At 40.6% G+C, this 25,557-nt stretch overlaps 1 protein-coding gene across 2 annotated transcripts; it reads right to left on the bottom strand.

The window, feature by feature from the left end:
- Positions 1-4,362: 4,362 nt before the first annotated feature.
- Positions 4,363-20,628, bottom strand: si:ch211-110e4.2. Of its 2 annotated transcripts, none has more exons than XM_001346096.9 (4): positions 20,408-20,628; positions 18,604-18,704; positions 11,734-11,792; positions 4,363-11,434 (listed from the first exon to the last, which is right to left on the bottom strand). In XM_001346096.9, the coding sequence occupies exons 3-4, from the start codon at positions 11,779-11,781 to the stop codon at positions 6,566-6,568; spliced, it is 4,917 nt and encodes a 1,638-aa protein (XP_001346132.4). In that variant the 5' UTR covers positions 11,782-11,792; positions 18,604-18,704; positions 20,408-20,628; the 3' UTR covers positions 4,363-6,565. The 2 variants fall into 2 exon arrangements, with proteins under 2 accessions (XP_001346132.4, XP_073799900.1); XM_073943799.1 differs by having other exon boundaries at positions 11,734-11,833; positions 18,512-18,704; positions 20,408-20,531.
- Positions 20,629-25,557: the final 4,929 nt, after the last annotated feature.

The following is a 25,557-nucleotide window of genomic DNA, read 5'->3' as shown; positions in this document are numbered from 1 at the left end:
TTGATTGGCTAAGTAAGGTAAGATCCACTGATGTTTATAGGCTAATATTACAGATGAAATCTCTGTGTTGGTGAATAATACATGATTGTGAGCAACAGTTGAAGGTGTTCCTGTTTAATTCAATGTACTGTTAAATCCAGTCTGACCAGTTCTCATCCTAATGAATTCCCTTTAATCCCTGCTCTCTCCCACATGAAAATACTATAGTAAATGATAGTAGCCTAAATTCATTCATACATGTTCTTGTCAGCTTAGTGCCTTTATTAATCCGGGGTCGCCACAGTGGAATAACCTGCCAATTTATCCTGTACATTTTTACGCAGCGGATGCCCTTCCAGACGCAACCCATCTCTGGGAAACATCCACACAAATTCACACACACACACACTCATATTCTATGGACAATTTAGCCTACCTAATTCACCTGTACCGCAGCACATAAAGGTAAAGTTGGTTTTATATTCGCACATTCAGACTTTCCTCTTAATAATAAAATTTCCTAAAAGTATTATTTGCAAACTCGAAATAGCAAAATCATATTAGCAGCCAAGGACTATCAAAGTACAACATTGTTCACAGTCAAATAAACAGTGTTACTGTTGTTTTCAAGTCATGCTAATTCCAATCGAATATTCAAAGTAACACGGTAAACAATACAGAGACTTCTAAATGAACGAATGAGCGAATATAAAACCAACTTTACCTCTATCCGCAGCACCTGGAGGAAACCCACGCGAACGCAGGGACATAATAGTTAATATTGTTTTTAATTGTTTAATTGTTCATCATATTGTACTTAAGTATTTTAAATAATTTGTTGTGTTAATTTTAATAATTATAAATAGTTTTCTACAAACATACTACAGTACAACACATTCATTCATTTTCTTTTCTGGGAAACACCCATACACACTCATTCACACACACAATCATACACTTTGGCCAATTTAGTTAATCAATTCCCCTATAGCGACTGTGTTTGGACTGGGGGGAAACCAGTGTCGATTTCATCTATCTTGTCAGATTTTATTTAATTTTTTCCTACCTTGTCAGATTGGCTGCGTCTGAAACCGCATACTTCCATACTATATAGTACGCTAAAATCAGTATGCGAGCCGAGTAGTATGTCCGAATTCATAGAATTCGAAAATCAGTATGCGAGAAGTACCCGGATGACTTACTACATCCGGCGAGATTCTGGAGTGCGCATCCCATGCACGCTGCGCTATCCCATAATGCCCCGCGAGAGAATTCGTGAATGGAAGTGAGGCAACGCAACTGACGCAGACAGGTCACGTGATCATGACAAAATGGCGGATGTAGTACGTCCGAATTCCATTCATACTTTTCACGTTCGTACTGTATAGAACGTACTTTTCTAACGGCCAAGTATTAAGTTTAAATTCAAATGCAGTACCTACTCAGTAATAGGTGGTTTTGGACGCAGCCATAGTCCTACCTCGCATTCAAAAAGTAGGTAGCGCATTTTGATGATGCAATATGCTGCATTCTGTAGACTGATAGGAGAAAACTCATGATCTTACCTTTTCACTTGTCCTCTTCACTGGTAAAAAATGCAGGTGTGTTTTTTTTCTTGTTTTTTTTTATTTTGACAGGCTTTGCACAGGGACATAATGATGACCAGGCCCGGATTGGCTAATTGGAAGGACCGGGAGAATTCCCGGTGGGCTGGCCCGTTTTTTGTCCGCGAGGGCTGGTGTCCCTGTTTGCACTCTCAGCCGTCGCACTTTGTTTTCATTTACTTATGTATTTGACCTCAGCCTCATTCTATCCATTCATTATTTTGCCGCAGCTCCGCTCTTCTTATTAATGTCTCGCAGCCCCGTGAGCAAAAAGCAGCCTGCAAGGTAATGATGATGTATCATTCAACCCCAAACAGCGGCACCTTAGTGAACATTAGAATTTGAATAATTAATACTAGGGGTGTCACGATTTCGATTTTTAATCGAAATCGATCGATATTTATGCTCAATTTCGATTATCGAATCAAAAAACAGAATCGTCGATGCTGCCACGCCCCCATGTCACGTCAGCTTGGCTTGCCAAGTGGGTAAAAAACAGGCTTGTTGAAGTGCTTGTTAAACTGCAGAAGCAGGAGACCCGTCGACAGAACTTAAACCCTCTCCTCCTTCAATGAAGTCGCCGGTGTGGAAGCATTTTGGATTTCCAGTGAGTTATGTTGACAAAGTTCCTTTTGTCGACAAAAAAACACAGTTTTGCAAGCTCTGCTATGTACGTATTACGTACGGTTCGTCCGATAGACAACACCGGCATCGCGATCCTCCGCCCGCCCCCGTTGCAAATCCGCTCGCGAAAAGTACACACTCAGGCCCTGTTTACACTGTCTTTGTTTTTAAATGGCATTTTAGAACGACAACGATTTGACATCCACAGTGGCGTGTAGCATTTCTGAGCAGCCCTCCTTCCTCTCTACCTCTGAAAATGCACATCACGTGACCACACAGACACAGCTATGCGCTCGAGACAGCAGGTCCAGGCAGTCAGAGGACTGCTTCAATCTTTCACTCACTTGTACTTAGTCATTTTAGCGAACACCTCAGATACTGTTGGCTGGTTCCTGTTGGTTGTGCGTCTTTTTTACCGACGCCATTATAACGACACAGATCACTGCCTATTCACGAGTCCCGCAGAAAAAGTGATTGACAGGTGGTAATTATGTGTGTATCTTGCCTTTATTCATTTACTGTATGATTTGTTTATGGGTAAAACAAAGACCATGCAGGTCAGGTAGTTTAAACGATAGGCTACAAATAATTAACTGGTCATTAGTTAATTGTTCATAATCGAAAATCAAATCGAATCGTGCCTTTAGAATCGAAAATGTAATCGAATTGAGGATTTGGAGGATCGTGACACCCTTAATTAATACTAATGAATTTTACACCTTCTCAATGAAAATCAGATGATTCACTACAATAATAAATCTGACATAACTTGATCAGAAATCTAAAAAGGCAAAAAAAAGATTAAGCCATCAATAGAAAGTAATACTGTGAGTTTTGCGGGTCACAGTGCAATATTTATTTTTTATTCCAGTCACACCAGTGTTACAGCGCCATTGTGAACTAGTGGTCAGCACGTTACATTACGACACTGCCGACCCGCGTTCAAACCTCACCTGAGCAAATTCTTTTCATTTTCCATTCTTATTGTTAAGGCATATAATACTGTTAGGGCTGTTGAACATTTGAAGTTCTAAAGCAGCTGTTTTCTTGAAAAAGACGTGATAGTGTAATTAGAAACTGATTTGGAAATGCCCTTATTTTAATACAGTCAGTCGTGAACTGAGGTGGGCCGGTCTAAGACTTGAAACTCCAGGGCTGAAAAGGAGTCCCACTCTGGTCCTGATGATGACGTCATGATGTTTGATTGGCTGATGGAGTTGTTGTCCCTTGGTCATCATAAAAATTGTTGGTCTCAGGACAACTAGCACTTGGCAAAATCAGGACGTGCGAAAAATGCTACCCATCAGATTTTGTTACCAGTGTAAATTTTAATGTGGAGTAGCTTGATGTTGTGTGGACGTTACCACTGTGCCATATATCGGACGTTGGATTTTGGTTGCCATCCCTGATTTATAAATGTCAGTGTTAAAATGATGTTGGTTTAAGATGTTGGCTTGACGTTGGATTTTGGTCACTTTCTAACAACCTAAAATCAACCAAATATCAACGTCATTATTAGACATTAAAATAACATTATGCTTAGACGCTGGCAACCTAAATCCAACCTCATATTACTGTCTTATGATGTTTTGTGTCTGCCTGGGCTTGCTCAATCTCCAAGGTAAAGTCTAGAAGGGATACAGCTATACATTGGGATACAGTAATTTTGACATCGCTGTGAGGGTTGAGTTTAAGGTTGGGGTGGACATTAATGACATATAATCAGAATAAAATATATTTACATTTTAAATCAAATCAAATAATCCTCATTAACATCCGGCAGCAGCTGTATCTCTTTTAGTATTTTGATGACCCTTTTACATTGACTTTCCATGTCAGTTTCTCATCAAACCAAACCCATGAAACCCAATAACGTTTGTTTTTTTTTGTAGCTCTCTCTGTTATGAACTCTCTGGATCGCCTCTTGTCATTGTTTTTCCACTTGTGCTCTGCTCTATATGTTTTTATTTATATACAGTATATAGTTAGACTCTGATTTTTGTGAATTTAGATTTTGTCCCTTTTGCCTGTGGTAGTGTGGGTTTAATTTAGACTAAAAGCAGCACATGGATCTTCACAGTCACACTTTCCTGGTTAGTGTGTTAGTATAACTGTGAAATGTTTGTCTTCAGAGAGGCAAAACACTTACAAGGTATAACATTTTAAAACATTTATTTGAAATGATAGACGAGAATTAAACTGAATACAGATGATAAAACTGTTTAGAGTAAATCTAGTAAATCACAGCTCTGTAACAAGTAACATGTTCACAATTGTTTAATTAAAATAAATGATGGAAATGGAATGGAAAAGACATGTATTTGCATCCGGTAGGCTTTAAAGGTGCTGTATGTAAGTTTTTGACTCTTCTGAAGCATAAAACTACCATAATATGTGTGCAGATATTTCAGAAACATGCTCAGTTAACATTCTTGTTTATCTGAAAAACAATGCTGAAGTCAGATATTCTGCTTTGAAAATGTGTGTTCTGTGCCGGACTGCTGTCTTTTGTTTTGGTCTCTAACCAGCCCAATGCCAGTTTAGCCAATTATATTTCAGCACACAGGGTTGCCTTGGTGGAAAATATTTCATTCATTTAGTCAGGAAGGCTCTCAAACCATGTGTCTGTGACCGAAATGCAACCTCTGGTGGACAGTAGCAGACTCCGAAATGAGACGCAAATTTCCACTTGAGGTCATTAAGTAGCAAATAATATAAATATTACAAGCGTAAACATTAGGTGAGCAGGTTATATTGTAACCCAGTGTCCTAACAACACACTATGTGACAAGATACGCAGTAATAGGCAACTTGGCTGTTTGCACCAGATTAAACAGAACAGAAATGTAAATACAGCCATTCAGATGCACAGAATTGTGCGTTCACTGCAGGCCAACGAAATGGTGAGGTTTATAATCTAATGAATACATATTAAACCTCTTTAACATGATTAAATGTAGATGCTGAATCACTGACATGTGCTGTCTTACACTGAGTCACAGTTTTGAAGTTCAATTTCAGACAGTTTATTTTATTTCCCAGATCTGAGGAGAATCTGCTGCTGCTTTCAGTAGTATGGCAATAAATATCATGTAAAATGGCGTTCAAACTCACATTATTAGCATTAACACTGAATAAAGCACATGAGGTGTACCTGATCATTGTCAGTTTTCTGTTGTTCACCTGTGAGAAATAGAAGCCGTTTCTAAAATATAAACTTCAGGTGTTGGTTAGAACAAAAACTCCTTTTAATATGGAAAAACTTCCTGCTATCGCGTACTGTTGCTTTTATTTAGAACACGACTTTAGGCTCAATAGTCAAGTTTGCTCCTGTTGATCGCATCAATCTGGCAACATGTACTTGTGTGTGTTGGTGTCAACATTTTTATTAAACCAAAAGTATTGCCAATAGTATTACGCTAATTATTCTTATTATTCTCCATTTCCACCTGTGGTTCCATTTCTTCCTGAGGTCCTCAGACTATGCAGAGTCACTGATTCGATCCAAGACCAATGATGAGATGATCCCAAGATTTCCATATCCTGGACCAGGCCGCTTCCTGACTAGCTGCTGTGGTGGTCATGGATGAGTGGAGAGCATGAGACTGATTCCTGTGACGCTCCAGGGACAGACAAGTCTTTGCTGAGGCCCAGCTTCCAGCCTCCGCCGCTGAGACTGCAGCTCTGCACAAGACGTTTGGGCAGCAGAAAAATTAAAATGGTCTTGCTGAACTAAGTCCGGTTTCTTTCAAGGTTTTTTTTTCTTCACTTTCGCCAATTGGCAAAGTTTTTTCTTCGCCGTTGTTGCCATTAGCTTGCATGGTTTGGGACCGGTAGAGCTACGCATCGATGGATTTGCTCTTCAGTGTTTAGGCCCTCAGCAGTGATTATTAAACCACACTGAACTGAACTGAACTGAACTTAATCACTAAATACTGAACTACACTGTTCCAATTTACTAATCTTTTATGTGAAGCTGCTTTGAAGCAATCTACGCTGTAAAAGCGCTATACAAATAAAGCTGAATTGAATTGAATATTGCAGTCACGAATCAAAAAATAATTAGCATAAATCTAAAAATGACAAACGTGTAAATTAATATCGCACAAAAAAGAAAACTTAATGCAGAATAAGAAACAATAAAGTCATCTATCGTATAATAATGAGCATTAGTAAAAAATGTAATCAAGTTTAAAATTGCGCTGCCCAAAACTGAAACCTGAATTAAAGTACAAAAACATTATTCCCCTTCCCAATATTTCCACATTCTGTGCTTGCATTTTCAAAAGATTCGAACCATTCGACTCTTGGTACATTAAGGCAAAGGCAAATATTTTCCATAGGTTCCATGGATTACTTTAGGTGTATTCTTCTAAACTCTGTATTGCTCTAGCTTTTGTGTGCTTTCTCCATTCACCTGGTATCTTACCACACCCCTTAAAGGTTTTACTGTGGTATTTTTCCAGATCTTTCTGGAATCGGCACACAAACCACTTCCAGTAGGGCAGTTCAGAGAGATCAGGAGTGATGCTCCACTTATCAAAAACTCCTCCTGCTTTTCTGTATTCCTTCCAGAGGACTTTGTTATCCGGGGAATCTGTGTAAAAAGATCGATCACTTGCTACGACTGATGTGCAGATGTCAAGAGACAAGTTAGTTGTATCCCTGTAACTCATCCCTGTTACTCCAGTATTACGGTGTAAAGGAGCACTGTGGTCTCCAGGATGGTTTGCTATGGTGTTTGTGCAGGTGACTCCACAGAACGGACACTGAACCCAACAGCACTGACAGAAGTGGTCAATCAAAAGCTCGTCTGGTTTCTTTCTGCACTTTTCCATTTTTATGTCATTAATGCTAAACCCCTTTTCTAGTTCTGAGATCTTTGGTGTCAGACCTTCCATCAAAACGTTCTTCAGGAAATCAAGGTCAGTAATTTCACTGAGATCTACATATGAGTTTCCTGAAAATTTAAGCTCATCTCTGAGAGTTTCGGTGAATCTTTTCAGCCACATGTCTGCATCTCCCCTGTTTCCCTTGACCTCCTCTATTGATTTACACAATGCTGTGGTCACAGCCTCTACTTTGAGCATGAGATTGTTTCTTAATGCAGTGAGCACCTTTTGCTGTTGCTGATCGATGAACTTATTGACTTCACACATGATGAAATGTTTGAAGTAATCTCTGGGATCACTGATGTACTTCATATACTCTTCAAAAATCTCCCTTTCTGCAAGGGTTTTCAGGATGTGTTTTTCCAGTTTTGATTTGTTGCCATTGAATGCTGGTAAATCAGACCTCATCAGGTCCGCCAACTCAATAGCAGTTTTGTTGTAAACTGCATTTAAGATGGAAGATTCAAGCTCACTGCACATGATTTTAGCAAATATGGTTGTTGTTGTTGCTCCTTTGCAGAAGTTCTTGAAGACACTGTAATACTGAGGTTTCTGCCGCTCAAGATAAATTCGTGGATCATTTGCATTCTTAAACTCATTGTGAAGTGCATTAAATGTGTCATGTGCTCGTTCACACACAAACAGACAAAGATCTAAACTGAACTCCTTCTTCAGCTTACATTTCTTGTTCTGATTATGAAATTGATTGATGTGTTCCTGGACACATGCTGTCATGTCCTGAATATAGCTGTGGTGGAAGCCTAGATTCGCTTTTTGTGCTCGCTCAAGTATTTTATTGGTCTGCTTCATGACATCTGCGATCATAAAACTGATTGTATCATGATCTTCGGGTAACAGGTCATTGTCCTGTGATTCATTCTGTCTTGCCTCTACATTTTTTGAGTTAGACTTTTGTTTGACGGGCATGTCTTCCTCCTCTTTATGTTCATACCTTGCATCTGCCTGTTCAGAAGACTGGTCCTGATCAGAGAGATCAGCATTCCTTTTCAGCATAATGTAATCTGAATAATTATTCAGATGGTTAATCTGTTTATAGAATTTCCCCTGTTTTCTCTCTTCCAGATCAGCCAATTGATGGTTTTCTGACAGGATTATTGTGACATCTTTCCAAAGGTCAATGTTTTCAACTAGAGGAGTGTTGGCCAGTTCATCTATCCATCCGCTCCAAACTGAGTCAAATTCATTCGACATTTGTTGTTCATTCCTTTCATTGTTTTTAAATTGTAAAGCAAGCTCTTTACTCCGACAGAAAAGCTTATTTTCATACTCTGTCTTTTTGGCATCCAGGTTTTCTCTTATCTTTTTCTGTTGAATCACTTCTTCCAGTCTTCTCTTTGTTTTCTTTATGAGCTCATCATGGAGATCTGTAATTTTGGTCTCAAACCTTGCTCTCCATTGACTCAGAATATCTTTGTCTCTGTCCTCCTCAAAAAATGCCACCAAAGATGCTTTTACTTCCTTTGTCTCATTCATTTCAGCCAACAGGTCTGATTCTTCCACCACGTCATATCCATTGGCAACTCTGTTGTGGAACTTTTCTTCTATTTTCAACATCGCACTTCTGAGTTTCCAGGTCCAGTCACTGTACTTGGTTTCCAGTCTTCTGTACACTGCAATCTCAAGAATGTTTTTGAAGCTGAACACAAAGTTTTCATTAAGAAGAGCTTTCCACAGATCATCAACACGTCCTTTGAACCGTGACAGTGTAAGACAGCCAGAGGTTTTTGAAAGAATGGTGTTTTTCAGCTTCTGGATATTCTCACAGTAGTTTGGGTTTGGTGGAGCCAATGGTGGACTGCCCTCCCAGAGCTGAGCAAAATACTTCACATCATTCTGAACATCAAATCTAATGACATCACTGAAGCGTTCTGCATCATAGACTTCCTCTTCAGCAGCAAGTTTGGTCATCTCATCTAGCGTCTCCTGCAATCGTCTTCTACCCTCCATGTTTTTCTCTCCAGCTGTGACGTCTGAAACATTTTGATGTACAAACATACAGATGGGATCCAGTTTCACCTTCTTCATCCTCATGAAGGCCTGAACAACAATCTGAAGAACATCCTGCATCTCAGATAGGTTTTCCCCAAAGATGTTGATCAATGTAAGATTAGCAAGACCAACAACAAATGTGGCCAATTCATTGTCATGATGTCTTGTTGATCTTCCAGCCAGTTCTAGAGCACGAAGACCCTCAGTATCAACAACCAGAATATAGTCACAGTTCATCTGTGTTTTCATCTCCTCAGACACTTTGACCAGCTGCATGAAAGCTCCTCTGGTTGTTCTGCCAGCACTGACGGCAAACTGGAGGCCAAACATGGCGTTCAGCATGGTGGATTTCCCAGAGCTTTGAAGCCCTAAAACTGACAGCACAAAGACTCTGGTCTGGTCTCCCAGTTTCTGGATGAGCTGATCAAGAACAGCGGAGATCCAGACTACTGGAACATGAGCAGCATCTCCATCCATCAGCTCCAGTGGAAACCCAGAGATCATCATCTTTGCTGCAACATTTGGGAGAGAAGAGAAGTGAAACGGCAGATGTTTTTTACTCTCCTTCACAGATGAACATGATTCATAGATCTGACCGATCTCCCTCATGATGTGCTCCAGACCAAAAGTTGCAGCGTGAATATCCTCAGATATTCTCTCAAGTTCAGTTTCTTCAGCTTTGAGTTGTTTGACGCCTTGAGCTTTGAATTGTTCAGATTTATCATTTTTCTCCTTCAGTTTTAAGATGTTTGACCATGTTTTATCATATTTGTGATGTAAAGTACAAAGATCGGCTGATGTATGTTCATCCAGTAGAATTGTTAGATATTTAAGGAAAAATAACTTTTCCTGTTCGGCATTTGATATGATTTTATTTAAAAATAGCTTCATAAACTCACAGATTTGAAGTTTGTGCTGCTCTTCACGGATTTTCTTCATTTCTGCTTTTTTCCGACTTGTAACTATTTCTATCTCATCTCCTTGAGGTCGATGTAGTTCTTTGTTCTTCTGACTCCACTGATGCCACAGTTTCCCCTGATGAGGCAGAAATGATTCTTTGATTTCTGTCAGTTTTTTCTCCTTCAGTAAACTGATCATCTGCTGTGCTGCTGCTCTTCCTCTCCTGCAGTCTTCATCGTCTTCCTCATCTACTCTGATGTCTGAGTGTTTGGACACATCTTCAAGTCTAAAAGTGGGAGATGATTCTGAGAGACAATCATTTAATGCTTTCATGAGATCTTCAGAGACATCTGACTGATTTCTGTCTTTTAAACCGATCTTATATTTATGTTTCCTCATTTTATTTACAGCAGATTTATCATCAGAAAAAAGACTAATAAGGGGCTTTTCTTCACTGTACAGGTTTTGGATCTTTTCTGCATGTCTGACATTTCTGTCTAGTTTCTGCAGAAGTACCACATTGACCGAGGCCAACTCAGTGAGGATCCTCCACTGTTTCTCGTGGTCTCCTGCATCTCCATGTAGATTACAGAAGGCCACACAGTCAGTGAATTTATCATCATCTGATCCAGAAGGGCAGAACCAGGCGATCTCCACCACTCCATCCATCAGGACTCTGGATCTGCTGCTGCCTGGGCAGTTCCTGTGGAAGAACGTGTTGTGTTTGTCATTGATCAGACTGTTCATCAGCTGAGACTTGGATGAAGACACAGAGCCAAACCTGAAGAAAAACACCATTGGAGTTTGTGCCTTGTAGATGGGCTGGGTTTGACTGATGGTTTCATTGTTGGTGTTTCTGATCTTCCAGCTCTTGTTGATTTGTCTGAATGTCCAGAGAGGAAACTCAATCTGTTGTGTTTCTGGATCAGGAACAAGCAGAGGCAGAGCGAACTGACACTGGGACAGTTTAGTGACCATCAGCTGCTTCAGGAAACCATCAGCACAATGAAACACAGCCATCTGAACATCCATTGGGTGAATTCGCTCAGACTGACTTGTTCTTCTCTCTGACAAAGATGTGTTATAAGCATCATCAAAAAAGTTACCTCCTTCATCAAATGAATCACTGTCTTTTTGTTGTATTTCTTTCTGCTCATTCCTCATTTTAACATTTATGTTTCTTGCTCTGTAGTTCATCATCAGTAGTTTCTGTATGAAAGTCTGAATGAGCTCTTTTTCAACACAAGACTCATGAGACTGTAAAGAATATTCATTTAGCTGAAGAACATCTGCATTTTTAAATGTATTACGGATTCTGCCTTCAAGATGAAGTCTGTGAAACAGATTCATTATTTTTTCATTGTTTTGCTGTTGTAGGTATTGATCTGATCTGATGTCTGATGATCCAGAAGCCCCGCTATTGACCTATTGGAAAAATAAGCATCACTCTAATTCTGACTACTTAACCTTGAAGTAAAAACTATTATTCTAGCCAAAACCTTTTTAAAATTACGCAAAACAGAACTTAAAATGACGTAGCAAAAGTTGCTTAAGAAAAACTAGCTTTTAAAGCTCAAATTGCCAATGATCACCGAAATATATCAAATTTAGAATTTTAGATTTGGAGAATGGCAAACTGAAATGTAAGTTATAAAGTTAGAATGATTTTATTTACAAACTAATACTTGTAAAATATTTAGCTAATAAAATGTCCAGTCACTCACCTCCTGTCTTTCTGTGGTTTTTGATGTTGTTGTGTCCATTCTTCTCATCGGCTGATCTCCTTATAAAAAGCAGAAAGAAAAAAGTAATTTTAAATCATGTCTTTTTTAACCAATGTAAAGCACTGTCATGGAACTCCAGATTAGAGGTCTGCATTCCCGCGGCTGTCCCGCGAGCGCCGCAGGACCCAACCAGATTTCTGCGGCGCAGGAATAAATTTAATTTAATAAATAAATTTTCGAATAAATTGCGTGAGTGGTAGGTAACGGGTTTAATTTGGGACGGGAGCGGGCTGTCTAGCAATATCGCGGATATTGCTATGCGAATGAGAGAGAGAGAGCTTTGCCTGTGTGTGTGCTTGGTGCTTGTGTGTGTGTATGTTTGTGCGCACACGCGAATGAGAGAGTGAGAGAGAGAGAGAGAAAGAGAGAGAGCTTTCCCAGATAGCAAAATACACTCGGGCCAGTTCCGGCTAGATTCTCGCCTGCCGGAGACTTACCACTCGGCCCGGCTCCAGCTGCTGGACTCACTGCCAGATGCGGCGGCCGTAAGCTAGCCGACACTGCCGCATCCGCGCCGGAATCGGCCCGGGAGTAATGTGCGCTGCGGCCCGGAGCTGGCTCAGTATTTATAAACCTTTATATAAAACCTTTTGGTATTACATTGGTACTTGATACATGGTATTACAAGCCTTTGAGTTGATATAACAGCAAACACCTGTGTGTCTGCTTGGTGCTTGAGTGTGTGTTAGTGCGCGCGCGTATGAGAGAGAAAGAGCTGTCTGTGTGTGTGTGTGCTTGGTGCTGTGTGTGTGTTTATACAGACAGCTTGGCTGTCTGGACTGTATAGCTGGGTGATTTTCGGTTTTGTTCTCCCCCGCTCTTTAGCGGGATCAGTCGCGGCGGGCAGAAAACGGGGCAAGTCGGGCAGTGGGACAACAAATTGTTAATATAAGCGGGAGGGGTCGGGTTCGGGCTAAAACCTGGCGGGTGCGGGCGGGAGCGGGATTCAAAATTTAGTCCCGCGCAGATTTCTACTCCAGATGGTCAACACATTTTTAGCTACATAGCAAAGTCAATCTGTTTCTTTTTTGTACCAAAATCCTTACAAGAGTGTAAAAAATAACTTTCGCAAATATATAATGTGCAATAAAACAATTATCATACAATTCCTGATTAGTAAGTCCCAGTGCATGTTAGAGAACAAACCAAAACATGAAGTCTAAGTTACTGACTCATTGCAATCAGTTTGATTGACAGGCAATTCGACCAATCATCACATGATATCCTGTGACCCCTGTCACTCTCCAGTGCAGTAAAATACAGACTAACCAGGCATAGAAAAAGTAACATTGGCAACTAACATGCAAAATGGTAAAAGTGTGCTCATATGGGACAACGCAGACACAGAAAGGCTGGACAATATATAATATACAATGAATGAAATAGATCATGTCAGCTTCACCACTTGCTAAATGGACTGCTCAATATGCAAGGAATTGAGATCTTTTCTGGAATGGGACAGTTGTATGTGTTCTGTAATTGTTGCAATAATCAGTGAAATACATGAGGACTGAGATGACAGGAGAAGTGAGCTAAAAACCACATTGCCTGGAGACCCTGATAAACAAGGAATGAATTATTATTGTCTTGTTTGAGATGCTAGCGTTTGTGTTAGAGAATCAATTTGCAACAATTTAATTATATTCAAATAATCTTAACTTGGGCGGGGTGGTGGCGCAGTGGGTAGCAATGTCGCCTTACAGCAAGAAGGTTGCTGGTTCGAGGCTTAGCTGGGTCAGTTGGCATTTCTGTGTGGCATTTGCATGTTCTCACCATGTTGGCGTGGGTTTCCTCCACAAGTCCAAAGACATGCGGTATAGGTGAATTGGATAAGCTAAATTGTCCTTAGTGTATGTGTGTGTGAAAGAGTGTATGGGTGTTTCCCAGTGATGGGTTGCAGCTGGAAGTGCATTCACTGTGTAAAACATATACTGGATAAGTTCATTCCACTGTGGCGACCCCTGATTAATAAAGGGACTAAGCTAAATAGAAAATGAATGAATGAATAATCCATACCTACCATTACTAGACTTGTAGGCTGTAGCTTCGATCTTTATTTTGTTTTCATTTTGAGTTACGGTCTCACATCCTGAATACTTCCCTCATATGCATAAAACAGACTTTATGTCTTCTGTCTGAAATTAGTAGGCTTTGTCATTTTTGCATAAATGATTTACTATTTCCCTGGGCAGTGCAGATTCATAGGGGTCAATTGAATGTAGAGTGTCAAGACATGATTTTATCAAGGCACAGATGTGGGGAGGGTTACAGAAACATTTCTGTAGCAACTGAAGGTCCCAATAAGCACAGTGGCTTAAATCTATCAAAACATGAAGAAGTTTCAAACCACCAAGACACTTCCTACAGTGAGCAAAACCAAGAACCTGATTGACCAGCTCCAGTGTTTCTCTGTAGGTAGTAGAAAACATACCAGGATGATTTAAATTTATTTAGTGCTTTTACTTAGTAAATGCACCTAATACACCTAAATTGCATTGCAATTATTTAAGGGTTCTCTCCTCAACAACAACAGTATGCAATATCCACCAGGATGAGGTGTTGAGGAGACAGTCATAGTAGATATATAGAATTCAGTAGATAGGGATGATTAGAGGCCTATGATGGTATGAAGGATGTGGAATGAACAAAGTTGCTGCATCAAGTGTTTTCACATGGGTCCAATCAGATCTCCAGAGAATGTAGAGCCAATGTCAGGGACATACCAGGATGACATAGATGGTGGATCTCTGCAGTACCAAAATCCTTATCTCGTCTGTGTGTAACATGCCAAGTTGCAAGTTGATTGCAGTATTTTATCTCTCTGTATCCAAGAGGTTTTCTTTTTATATTTCTGTTGAAAGGTGCTTTGTTGTGGGAAGAAGAAGACAGGGTCGACATTAAGGTAAGTAATAATTATATTATTTTTCAGTGATTAAGTAACAAGCTCCAAATGTGTTGGTTGTCGCTCAGCTCTCTCTTGCCTGACTGGTCTCTCTCGCTCCCTGAAGATGGTGTCTCTCCACTGACCAGCCGCCGGTGTCTCCACTTACTCTCCCCCTTTCTGGGTGTTTGGCCATGCTCTCCCCTCAACATTTTCCAACAGACTTTTTTCTTTCAATATGTTCATGCTTGTCAGGAGAGATGTAGTTGATTTAGGCATTCCTGGGAGATAAAATTCCCAGATAAGCAGATACAGATGTTTCTGATGTGATTTGCATTTCTGGATCTAGAGTGAAATGAAGAATATAATCTTTGAGCAGAATAGTAATCACCACAAGGGTGCAAGGGTCACAAGAGGCAAATCTTGATAAAATGTCCAGAACTGCCACTCCAATTGGACTGCACATTTCATACATGACAGTTGTGTAGCCTTGACTTGCAAAGGCTTTGGTATGGGAGAGCAGACAGAGCAGATTGCTATTGTGGAGGAGCTCACCGGATCTGACCAGCTACAGCGCCAATTGTGGGAGTTCTGGTGGAGATTGAGGGACTAAGGGGAAGTCCCACCCACCTTCCCACAGCTGAGAGTGAGCTGATGCTGGATTCCGGGGGCCTGCTCATCAACTTTTGGAGTGACGTCACATCTACTGTACCCAGTGACGTCACATCAGCCCAGGTGTTCCAAGACAGCACAAACTTCATGGTCATGAACAGCATCCCACCCAACACTTCTTCTTCACCTCTGCAAGTGCCAGTTCCTTCAGCCAGTCAGCCAGCTTCAGCAGTTCTGCAGTCAGCAAGCAGCCCAGCTCACCCTCAGGCTTTGTGTTGGGAGATTTCACTGTGGGTCTGCCTCGCCTCCAGCCTCCAAGATGCAAACTCCACCTCAGCCAGTTGACTAACTCCTCCCCATCTCCACCATGGCCCATTATCCCAACAACTCTGTCAGGCTCCCTTGTCCCTCCGGCACCGCCTTGATCAGTCGTCGCCCTGCCTTTACCTCTAAACTCCATTCCTCCGGCTGCGTCTCGTTGCTCCATCCTGCCAGCTGCGCTTAGCTCCTTCTTTCCTCCTGCTCCACCTTGGCCCTTTAGAATCACAGTGTCACCTTTACCCTGCGGATCTTTCCTGTCCCTTTTCGGCACACACGCACCGGCATTTTTGATTATTCATTGACTAATTTATTTTTTCAGGTCTCTGAACTAGTTGACTATGCACAGGGACCTGGTGCTCCGGCACCTCGGCCTGTTCGGATTTCCAGTCACCCGAGAATGAGCAGACTCTCCTCCAGCTCCCCCAGAGCTTCTCTCATCTTGGGTTGGAGCTGGACTTTGTCTTCATCACGGTGCACTCTTAGCATGCTGGGATGGTGCTGCCTTGTCCGATTAATTACAGTTACAGTGGTCTCACTGAAGTTTTTCAGAATCTCCTGGGTCATATGACATTTGTAGCAGCTATCATGCCGCTCAATTGTTCATATGAGACCAATTCAGCGCTGGCTTCGCGATCGGGTGCCCAGTTGGGCATGGCGTGCAGAGATGCACCGGGTGTTCATCCCGCTGTGTCTCCGCACCTTCAGCCCCTGGGTGGATCTTGCCTTTTATGGGTCTTAGAACAAATGTCCAGCCATGCTGTCATTTTGACAGATGCTTCCAGTATGGTCTGACGGGCTGTGTGTATCGAGCATGCAACTGAAGGTTCGTAAACCGTACATCAGTTGCATTGGCATTTCAATTGCCTGGAGCTATTGGCACTGTTTCTCGCTCTCCACCAATTTCTACCAAAGCGGGAGGGGAAACGTGTTGTTTAGGACGGCCAGCATGGCTGTGATAGTTTACTTCATGCACTACTGCCATATGTCTCAGCTCGCTCGACTATCGGCTCCTCTGGAGTCATGCAGCTAAAAAGCTGCACGCTTACACGCTCTCATGACAGTTACGTTTCCCAGAGAATGGAGACTTTACCCCTGTACGGTTGAGCTGTTATGGGCACGCTTCAGAGTAGCCCAGGTAATCCTGCTGTTTCTCCCGAGTGGCCGTTCGCTGGCTGCTTTCCCTGCTCTGCACAAATGTGCTGGCTCTTAGCAGGCTGTGGGTTTATGCAATATCTGATATCTCAAGTGAGCCTTCTTACACAGACACTGTGGAAGGTTGGGAAGACGAGGAGTGGGTCTTGCTCGTTGCACCTCTTTGGCCCAACTGGACTAAGTTTCCAGGCTTACACTTGTTGTGATGGCCCTCCTTAATGATTTCCCGGAAGAAGCACTTCCTTTTTCTGGGACAGGCATCCTTTGGCACCCGTGCAGGGTTCTGGAACCTCCTTGGATGGTTTCTAGACAGAGCGCAGGTGACCTATCAGTGCGATGTTTAACACCATCACAGAGGTAGAGCACCCTATTAGGCATGCCTATAGGTCAGGCTGTCTCCCTCCACACTGAAGGTTTGGCGTGCTGGCATCCCCGCTCTCTGTGGGGTGGCGGATGGTAGCGCGCTGGGAAAGCATAACCTTATCAGTCGGTTCCTCAGAGGTGCGGGGCGCGAGATGGTTAACTCCATCCCTGCTCCCCTTTCTTGCCCTCTTTGGATCTCTCTAGCCCCAGTGGTTATGGTTAGGTCCATTTAGCCACTCGATTCAGTATCTATAAGTTTCTGTCTATGAATGCAGCTCTGCTGATTGCGTAGGTATCACAAGAGTTAAGACTCCAGGGGCCTTTTTGGACCGACCTACCCTCACGTTAGGGTAGAGACCCCAGTTCAGCTTGTGCCAAGGTTCCTACCGCCCCTTTTAATATTAGGTAGTGAGTCTGCAAACGCTGCCTGTGGAGGAGGCAGACCCGGACCTTTCATTGCTTTGTCTGCGCACTGCGCTTAATGTGACACATAGAGCATGCGTCTTTAAACGGCTCTTTTCTGTTATGATCGACAGAAAGGAAGTGCTGTATCAAAGCAGAGTTTGGTTCATTTTATAGTCCATGCCATCGGGCACGCTTCATGTGCCAGGGTGAGCTGTGTCCCCCGGGAGCGAGAACACACTTTATAATAATAATAATGAGCAGTGCCTCCTTTGCGGCATGAGTATGCAGCACCTCTTAAACAGATCATGTAGAGTTGCGGGCTGGGTGACACCTAACACATTCACAAGATTTATAAACCTCGAGTGGAGTCGGTTTCCTCCTGATTACTGGGTTACTCCAGTCAATTGGGATGAAATTAGCTCGTTGTCAAAAATGCTTGCTGCGCCATGCTTCCTAACCCGGAGATACGTGCAATTTTTCCCCTGACTAGGCGGACCTGTGTCTTTCCTACCCGCTAACCAGCTTATCATATGTAGTACTCCCCCTTGTTAGGGCTAGTCTATATGCTCTATTACCATCAAGTCTCCCTTTTTAGGTAGCAGGTGGTCTCCACAGTATCCCCCCCCCTTCAGGGACTGGCCTGCTTTCCCAACGTACTGTTATATCTAAAAAAATCCCTAGACAATATTAGCTAGGTAAAAGCACATTTACGACCCTCGATGTAAATTCTATTATTATTCCCAAGTAATAGTATTATTCGGGGTTGGAAGGTTGTGCTTTTGGTGATGTCTTGGCCAACTGCACATCAGAAGCGTGACGGGCTTAGCTGATGTATCGTTTTCCATACACTCCCATATGTCTGGAAGACTCACGTGGGAGTTTGCATATGAAGGGGACCGTCCTGGTCATGTCCATAACCCACATTACCCGAATAACTTTTCAGTTTCACTGTACTTCAGTTTGGATTAATTCATACTTTTACACATGCTTAACAAATAAACGTTATTGTTGATTCCAGCCTCATTTGAATGACATCCAGCACAGTAAGTATTAGATAAGTATTGTTGATTTCTCACCTGTGCTGCTGAATCAAAGTACAGTTCAGGTTCAGGTCAATCTTATGTGCTGCACCATCAGGTTTGGAGTTGCTTCCTTCTTCTACAGACTGTTAATTTGCCTGCAGACAGTTTATTATTTAAGATCAGCATTTATTTATGGAGTTTATCTTTATATAACTATTTTTAACTAAAAGAGGAAAAACTAGTTTGTGGTTCTGACATTTCGTCACCTTAGAATTATAAGGTTCTATCTGACATTTTTGTCAAAATTGAGTTATTGACATATTCTTAATAAATGACAATTTATTTACATTATGGAATTTTTTTATAAGTTGTTTACATTTTAAGACTTTTTATTTTAAAAAACAAATGTTACACACACACACTGTTTACTATGGAATGCAACAACTCTGAAGCTGAATATCTTAAAATCATTCAGAACGCAGAGAGAACCTTATAATTTCAATGTGACGATTTATGTACATAACAACAGCATTTATTATATTTTTTTAAACTAATTGTATTGACCCACCTTAAGGAAACTTTTGTCTTGGTAAATGAGAGTTTGTACTGAATCAGAAAGTTGAGTAATGTAATAAAATTGCTTATAATTATTATGCACCAACCTGTGAGATCTCTTCACTCTATGGATCGTTTCTATTTGCAAGTTCCTAGATCACTCCTAAAATGTCGAGGTGATAGAGCTTACTCGGTAGCAGCTCCAAGACTTTGGAACAATTTTCCACTCTCTTTAGGAACAGCTCAAACTTTTGAGTCTTTTCAAGGGTCACTGAAAACACACTTACTTTCTTTAGCTTTTAATCGTGTGATATGAGTTAATGTATTTTGGCTTTGTGTATATTTGCAAGCGTTTTTATGCGTTTTATGTACGGGACTTTGGTAATCATTGTAGTTTGTGAAAGTGCTATAGCAATAAATTGAGTTGAGTTATAATAAAATTAAAAACATTTTATTCAGTTTAGTCCATCGTTTACTTTCGTTTTATAGTATTTTCCCCCAAAATAAACATTTAAGTTGAGCAAAAGTAAAAAACTTAACTTGTGGTCTCTAAAAGCAGTATTTTGGCTTTAAGTGAATGTATTTTGGTCCTTAGGTGAAATAAATATTTTGATTACCTTTTTTTCCATTTCAACCAAGTCGAAAATGTAATTTAATTTAATTTATTAATTTAAGCTGTAACAAAATATAGTATTTGTAGATTGATCTAAAGCAAAGACACACTTCGGATAGAAAGTTTTTTTTTTTTCCAAAATAAAAAAATTATGTTGTACCAAAAATGATGTAAAATAATATTTAAAATAAGAATTATAATAGTAATAATATATTTAATAACCACATTAAATATTTATATAAAGTTATATTAAAGTTTAAACGACTCTAAATGACAAAGCTAAATTATACTTTAAAAAAACACAACAAAAACAACTAACACATTACAGTAGTTTCTTTAAGTTGTTATAAAAAATATGGCCAGAAGGAAAAAAAGATGTTCGTATCTCAATATAGGATTTGAATGCCAAGACTTCTCACTGCATGGCCATAATATGTCACTAACTTGACAAAATGATCTTAAAACCACAACCCATTATCATGTTTCTATAATACATTCTTTTTGTCATTAGAGAAAAAAATAATAAAAAAGAAAGAAAGATAAGCGACTTCCTGATCACTGTAAAATATAAAAAATAATAATAAATTAAAACAAAAATTCTCTATCCCTGGTTTGGCAAATATTCACTTTTTAATTCTGGCTATAATTTTAAAATGAAATACATTTATAGAATAAGGAAATAAATCAAACCTGAGAGTTGAAGTTTGTCCCTGTTTGTGTCCTGAGGTTCAAACAGCGAATGAAAGCTCTCTGTGGTCTAGACTGGTATACAACAATGCCCATGTTTTTAATATCGCGTGAATTACCCGAAAGTGAAAGTTTCCATTATTGACTTTTCTTTTGAGATTGTGGGCAGAATCGAGTAACCATATCCTTTGCAGAAGACGTTCTCATGCACTTTTGTTTTTGTCAGATTGACTTCCGTTAACTTCATTTTGCTGATTACTGATTAAGCAATGTGTGGCTTGTGAAGTGCATGCTTTTTCACATCCATATATTTTCCAACATATTTCATAGAAAAGGAGTACAGCCTTTTTAAAAAGGCATTTGTAAACTGTTACAGAAATCTTAAAGTACCATGACAAGGACCAAATTTAGACATGAGCATTGAATTCTGTTTAATTGACAACAAGACAGGTGAGCAATTCAGAGAATGTGCCAGAATGTTATGATGCCTATTTAAATACAACTCGTAGCTTAAAGAACATGTAACAAACAATAGCCAAAGTTCATTTATTCATTTATTTTCCTCCAGCTTAGTCTATATCAGTGGTTACCACAGCGGAATGAACCACCAACTATTTCAGCATATGTTTTACAGAGCGGATGCCGCAACCTAACACTGGGAAACACGCATACCCTCTCACATTCAAACACACACTCATATACTGCGGCCAATTTAAAATAATTTACAAAAATGTGTTTGTACTGTGGAAGAAAAACAAATCCAACACGGAGACAACATGCAAACTCTACACTGGCTGAGGAGAACATGCCAACTGGCCCAGCCAGGACTCGAACCAGTGACCTTCTTGCTGTGAGGCCACACTGCTAACCACTGAGCCACCTTGTTGCCCACGGCCAAAATTCTTCTGAATTATTTGTTAACATAAACTACTTAGCAAATCAGTCCCAACAATGAGAAATGGGGAGCCCAACAACATATGAAATAAGAAACTAAACAAACATTGGGACCCCCTGTGTAACCCCCACTAGTCCTACATCACCCAACCCGCACTGAACTTGGATGGAACCGGCGACCTTCTGCATGGGAGTTGGTTGCTCTACCAAGGAGGCTAAAGACCATGGCCTCTAGCATCTGTCGCTAGAGCACCTTTAGAGGTCAGAGGAGTGAGGTTTACCTGCACAGCACACACTAGCTGGCCTCCGTTACACTCACCCCCCTAAACCTCACTTCCATTTGGGTCACGGCACCAATATAACCCCCACCAGTCCTTCTTCACCCAACCTGCTCTGAGCTGGTATCGAACCGGCGACCTTCAGCGCCTTTATAGGTCAGAGTGAGGTTTTCCTGCACAGCACTTACTAGCTGGTCTCTGTTACACCTACTCCACACTAAAGTCCATAAACAAATTACAAAGTAGGACACAACATGGAGAATGAAGCGAGAGATCCACTTCCTTTGGTTTTAAAGCCTAACGTCATCAGCTTAACCAATAGAAAACTCAAAAGGTAAAGCAGGACAAAACAATATCAGCATTGATAATAAGGATGCACTCACACTATGCTATTTAAACTGTGCCCAGGCGACTTTCCTGGTTCGTTTAACAAGTGTGAGTGCTCAGAATCAGACCCATGTGCGGTTCAGTTGGCTGGCCCTGGCCCAGTTGGAAGAGCTGTGCCAGAGTGTGGTTTGAGTGTGACAGAGTACGGTTCGACGTCACTTTAAGGTACTGTTTTATATGGATTTATTCATCATTCTTACTGTTCAATGAACACAAGCTGTCATAGATTATTAAAGACACAGACCCCTCACTGTACGACAGCTGCATCTTCAGCAAACCCCCTAATTTCTGGGCTGGAGTGAACGAGAGGGCTCTGGGTGCAGAACTGGTGCAGTGCAATCTGAGCTGCATCCAATGCTTTTTAATGCACTCACCTAACTTTACCCCACAACGCCAGCTCTCACAGTGACGTCACTAGCTCTATTGAGTGCATTGTGTCTGACATTGCATCACTAAGATCTGCAGTCTCAGCTTACATCATCAAGGCTGCATTCATATACTTTTGAAGCGAACACCACACGTAAAACAGGATTAGAGTCAAGACTGAAGACTTGGGCTCATGATATATAGTAGTCAATAGTGGTTCAAAACATTTCATCAAAACATTCCAAAAAGTATTCAGCAACACCCATTCTTGTCTTAGGACAATTTTGAATTACTGTAGTTTACTACTGTAGTAGACAGCAAAGAACCAGCAGTCAGTGAGGTTTTAGAGTAGGACAGTACTACACAATAAATAAATGCACAACAGGGGTTGCTACAAGTTTATAGGCAGCTAATTGTACCATATGGATTAACTTAAAGTTTAGGTTCACTTATTTCCAAAAAGACCTGAAATGAACAATTTATAAAGGGTGTTATATTGAGACCATAGCAGTATGTGGAGATTCTAGAACTGGCTAATGCAATGCATATAAAGTGGGTAGTCTTAACTTCCCATTGCTACTGCACAGAAGTGTCTTCATGGTTTGGCTTTTGCAGCTAAAAACTACAATCCCCAAATATGCCTCCATTTGATTTACTAAACATATCACCAAACTCGTTCCTGAAGGGCCGGTGTCTTGCTGATTTTAGCTCCAACCCTAATCAAACACACCTGAACAAGCTAATCAAGGTCTTACAAGGTATACTTGAAACACCCAGGCAGGTGTGTTGAAGCAAGTTGGAGCTAAACCCTGCAGGGCACCGGAACTCCAGGACCGAGATTGGTGACCCCTGCTTTATGCAATTTAATTCTGATCAGCAGAGATGCACGAAATGTGGGAGTGTTTTTCTTGGCTTGGATTATGATGAAATGCTTAAAAATGTAACAAGTCATGAACCCCAGATAGTAATATTCATATATAAATTATTTGATTATTAATACAGATTAAATTTGAAGGAGGTAGAAAGAATAGGATCAAGTGAAGGTAGTTAGATGTCTGGAAAGAATGAGATTAGAGACTTCAACTTCAAAAAACAGTTCTCCTAATCAGTTACTAAAAATTGATATAAGTAATCTGATTGTAAATTTGTATAAAAAAGCACCACAAAGACACCAGGAAACAGCAGAAGAAAGAAAGGAGGAGTCAAAAAAGAAGACAAAAGACTGGACCTGTACTAGAAACCTTTCTTTAATAAAGGTAAATAATACCAGTAACACGTCTGTTTAAAAAGCAGGAAAATTCGAGATTTGGCAAAAATGAATCCATATATTCAGTAATTTTTGCTCTAAATATATTACTTTATTGGGTGAGGTTGAAACTTCGAACTTACAGAGGCCTCAGCATCATCTGTGACAATGTCACTCTCAGTACAACATCAACACTTAAAAAATGATAAGATGCTATGCTTAACTTTGCAATGCAGGGCTAGAAAGAAATTAAACAGCTCTATGTGTGTGTGTGTTGTTTGGTAAAACAGGAAGCTTTACCACTGCAGTTTCTATGCATGTATCTGTGGTTTTCACTTGCGTAACATTAGTGCCAGCATCAAAGCAAAGATTCAAACTGGGTTCACATCCAAAAAAGGCATGCATGCTAAAACCAAGAGACTTTGTTAGGTATTTAGCAAAATCGTTGGTAGATTAGGGCTTAAAACTTGTGGTGAAGACTTCTCGCTGTTGTTTTTCATGGCTTGTTTTTAACTTGTTTGCTAAAGTGAAAACATCGCATAATTATTCAATAAAATCTTTTGCTAAATATCTTTTTAATTAAATAACCTATTATCTAAACCTGTTAACTTGCTTTCATCAAGCTTCAAAAAGCAAGACCTGTCTTTAGCTTGTATGAACAGGATGTCCAAACTCAGCCCTGGAGAGCCAGAGCCCTGCAGAATTTAGCTCCAACTCCAATTTGATATGCCTGATCAAGCCTATAATGCCCCATTTACACAGGGCATCAGTGTCAACGCTTCCCATACACTGAATTAAATGGGTGACGTCAGGCGTTGCTGAACTGCATTGTGGATTTGTCGGCACCACTTCAGAGGCGTTGCTCACTACAGAAGTTGGGACTAGCTCAACTTTTCAAGCGCAGATGGAAGCGTCAGCCAATCAGATCGCTGTATGCAAATACACCAGCTAGACAGTGGCCTATTGCTGACTGAATTTCATTGGCTGATGCTGCTATGACAATCGCTTCAGCCCCAACTTCAGACACGCCTTCAGTCAAGCGTTCACGCTGATACCCCGTGTGAATGCGGCATAACCTCCTGTCAAGTGTGTTGAAGTAAACTGGAACTAAACTCTTCAGGACACCAGTCTGAGTTTGGGAACCATTAAACTACTAGGTCTAAAAAAAGATCAGCGAACTCCTAGAAAATCCACATAGGGTCCTGGGGGCCTATACACGGTAAGGAAACATAATATACTCATACTGGAAAAATACAAGTGTATATCCTATTTCAGATGGTTTATTGCACCATCTTATACAGATCACAATGTGGAGGTTAATCTCAAAGTGGTGGTCTGCAAAATTAAACCAAGAATTGACCTTCTGTACTCCAGACATTGTCTTTACCGATTTTCTTTAGGTTAGGGTAATGTAATGTATTAATAAATTACTATAAAATAGTATATGGTTGTAACGCAGCTACTTTTTTGTGCTGTCAATGTTTGTGTTTATATAGGCCTAATAATGTGTGGGTGCACCACTATATGCAAGGTTTATATATTTATAACCACCTCTGAGGATAAAGGAGTTCACGAGTCACTGATATTGTTGTTTTGGGTTGGTCAAGTGCTGAAAAGCTTGAGATCCCCTTATCTAAAGCACTAAAAAAGCTTGTCATTCTCCAGTGGAGCACGAAGGGAGTGCTCAAGAAATGCACTGTTCTATAGGACAGCCATCATGGAATATGGAGCAGTGAATACTTACAGTGTACAGGTTTACTGCTGAATCATAGTCAGTCATCATTCAAATTGAACACAAAGCAATACAGGGCTGGAGACACAGGAAAACATATAAACAAACAAAGGACTGAAACATAGTGGCTTAAATACACAGGACAAAAATTAACTTTGGGGTGAAAACACCCTAAAATATTAAAGAATACCAACACCTTAGTAGCCAAGCTTGAAAAATCTGGCATTTTGTTAACAAGAAATTTTATATA

This window comes from Danio rerio, chromosome 3 (genome assembly GCF_049306965.1).
Source record: "Danio rerio strain Tuebingen ecotype United States chromosome 3, GRCz12tu, whole genome shotgun sequence".
Lineage (NCBI taxonomy): Eukaryota > Metazoa > Chordata > Actinopteri > Cypriniformes > Danionidae > Danio > Danio rerio.
Note: the sequence above shows the minus strand (reverse complement) of the source record. Positions and strands in the feature narration are given on the sequence as shown.

Coding starts and splice junctions, on each gene's coding strand:
- si:ch211-110e4.2 (XM_001346096.9), bottom strand. CDS start 11,781: ATGAGAAGAATGGACACAACAACATCAAAAACCACAGAAAGACAGGAG. Junction 11,435..11,733: donor AAACCACAGAAAGACAGGAG/GTGAGTGACTGG, acceptor TTTTTCCAATAG/GTCAATAGCGGGGCTTCTGG.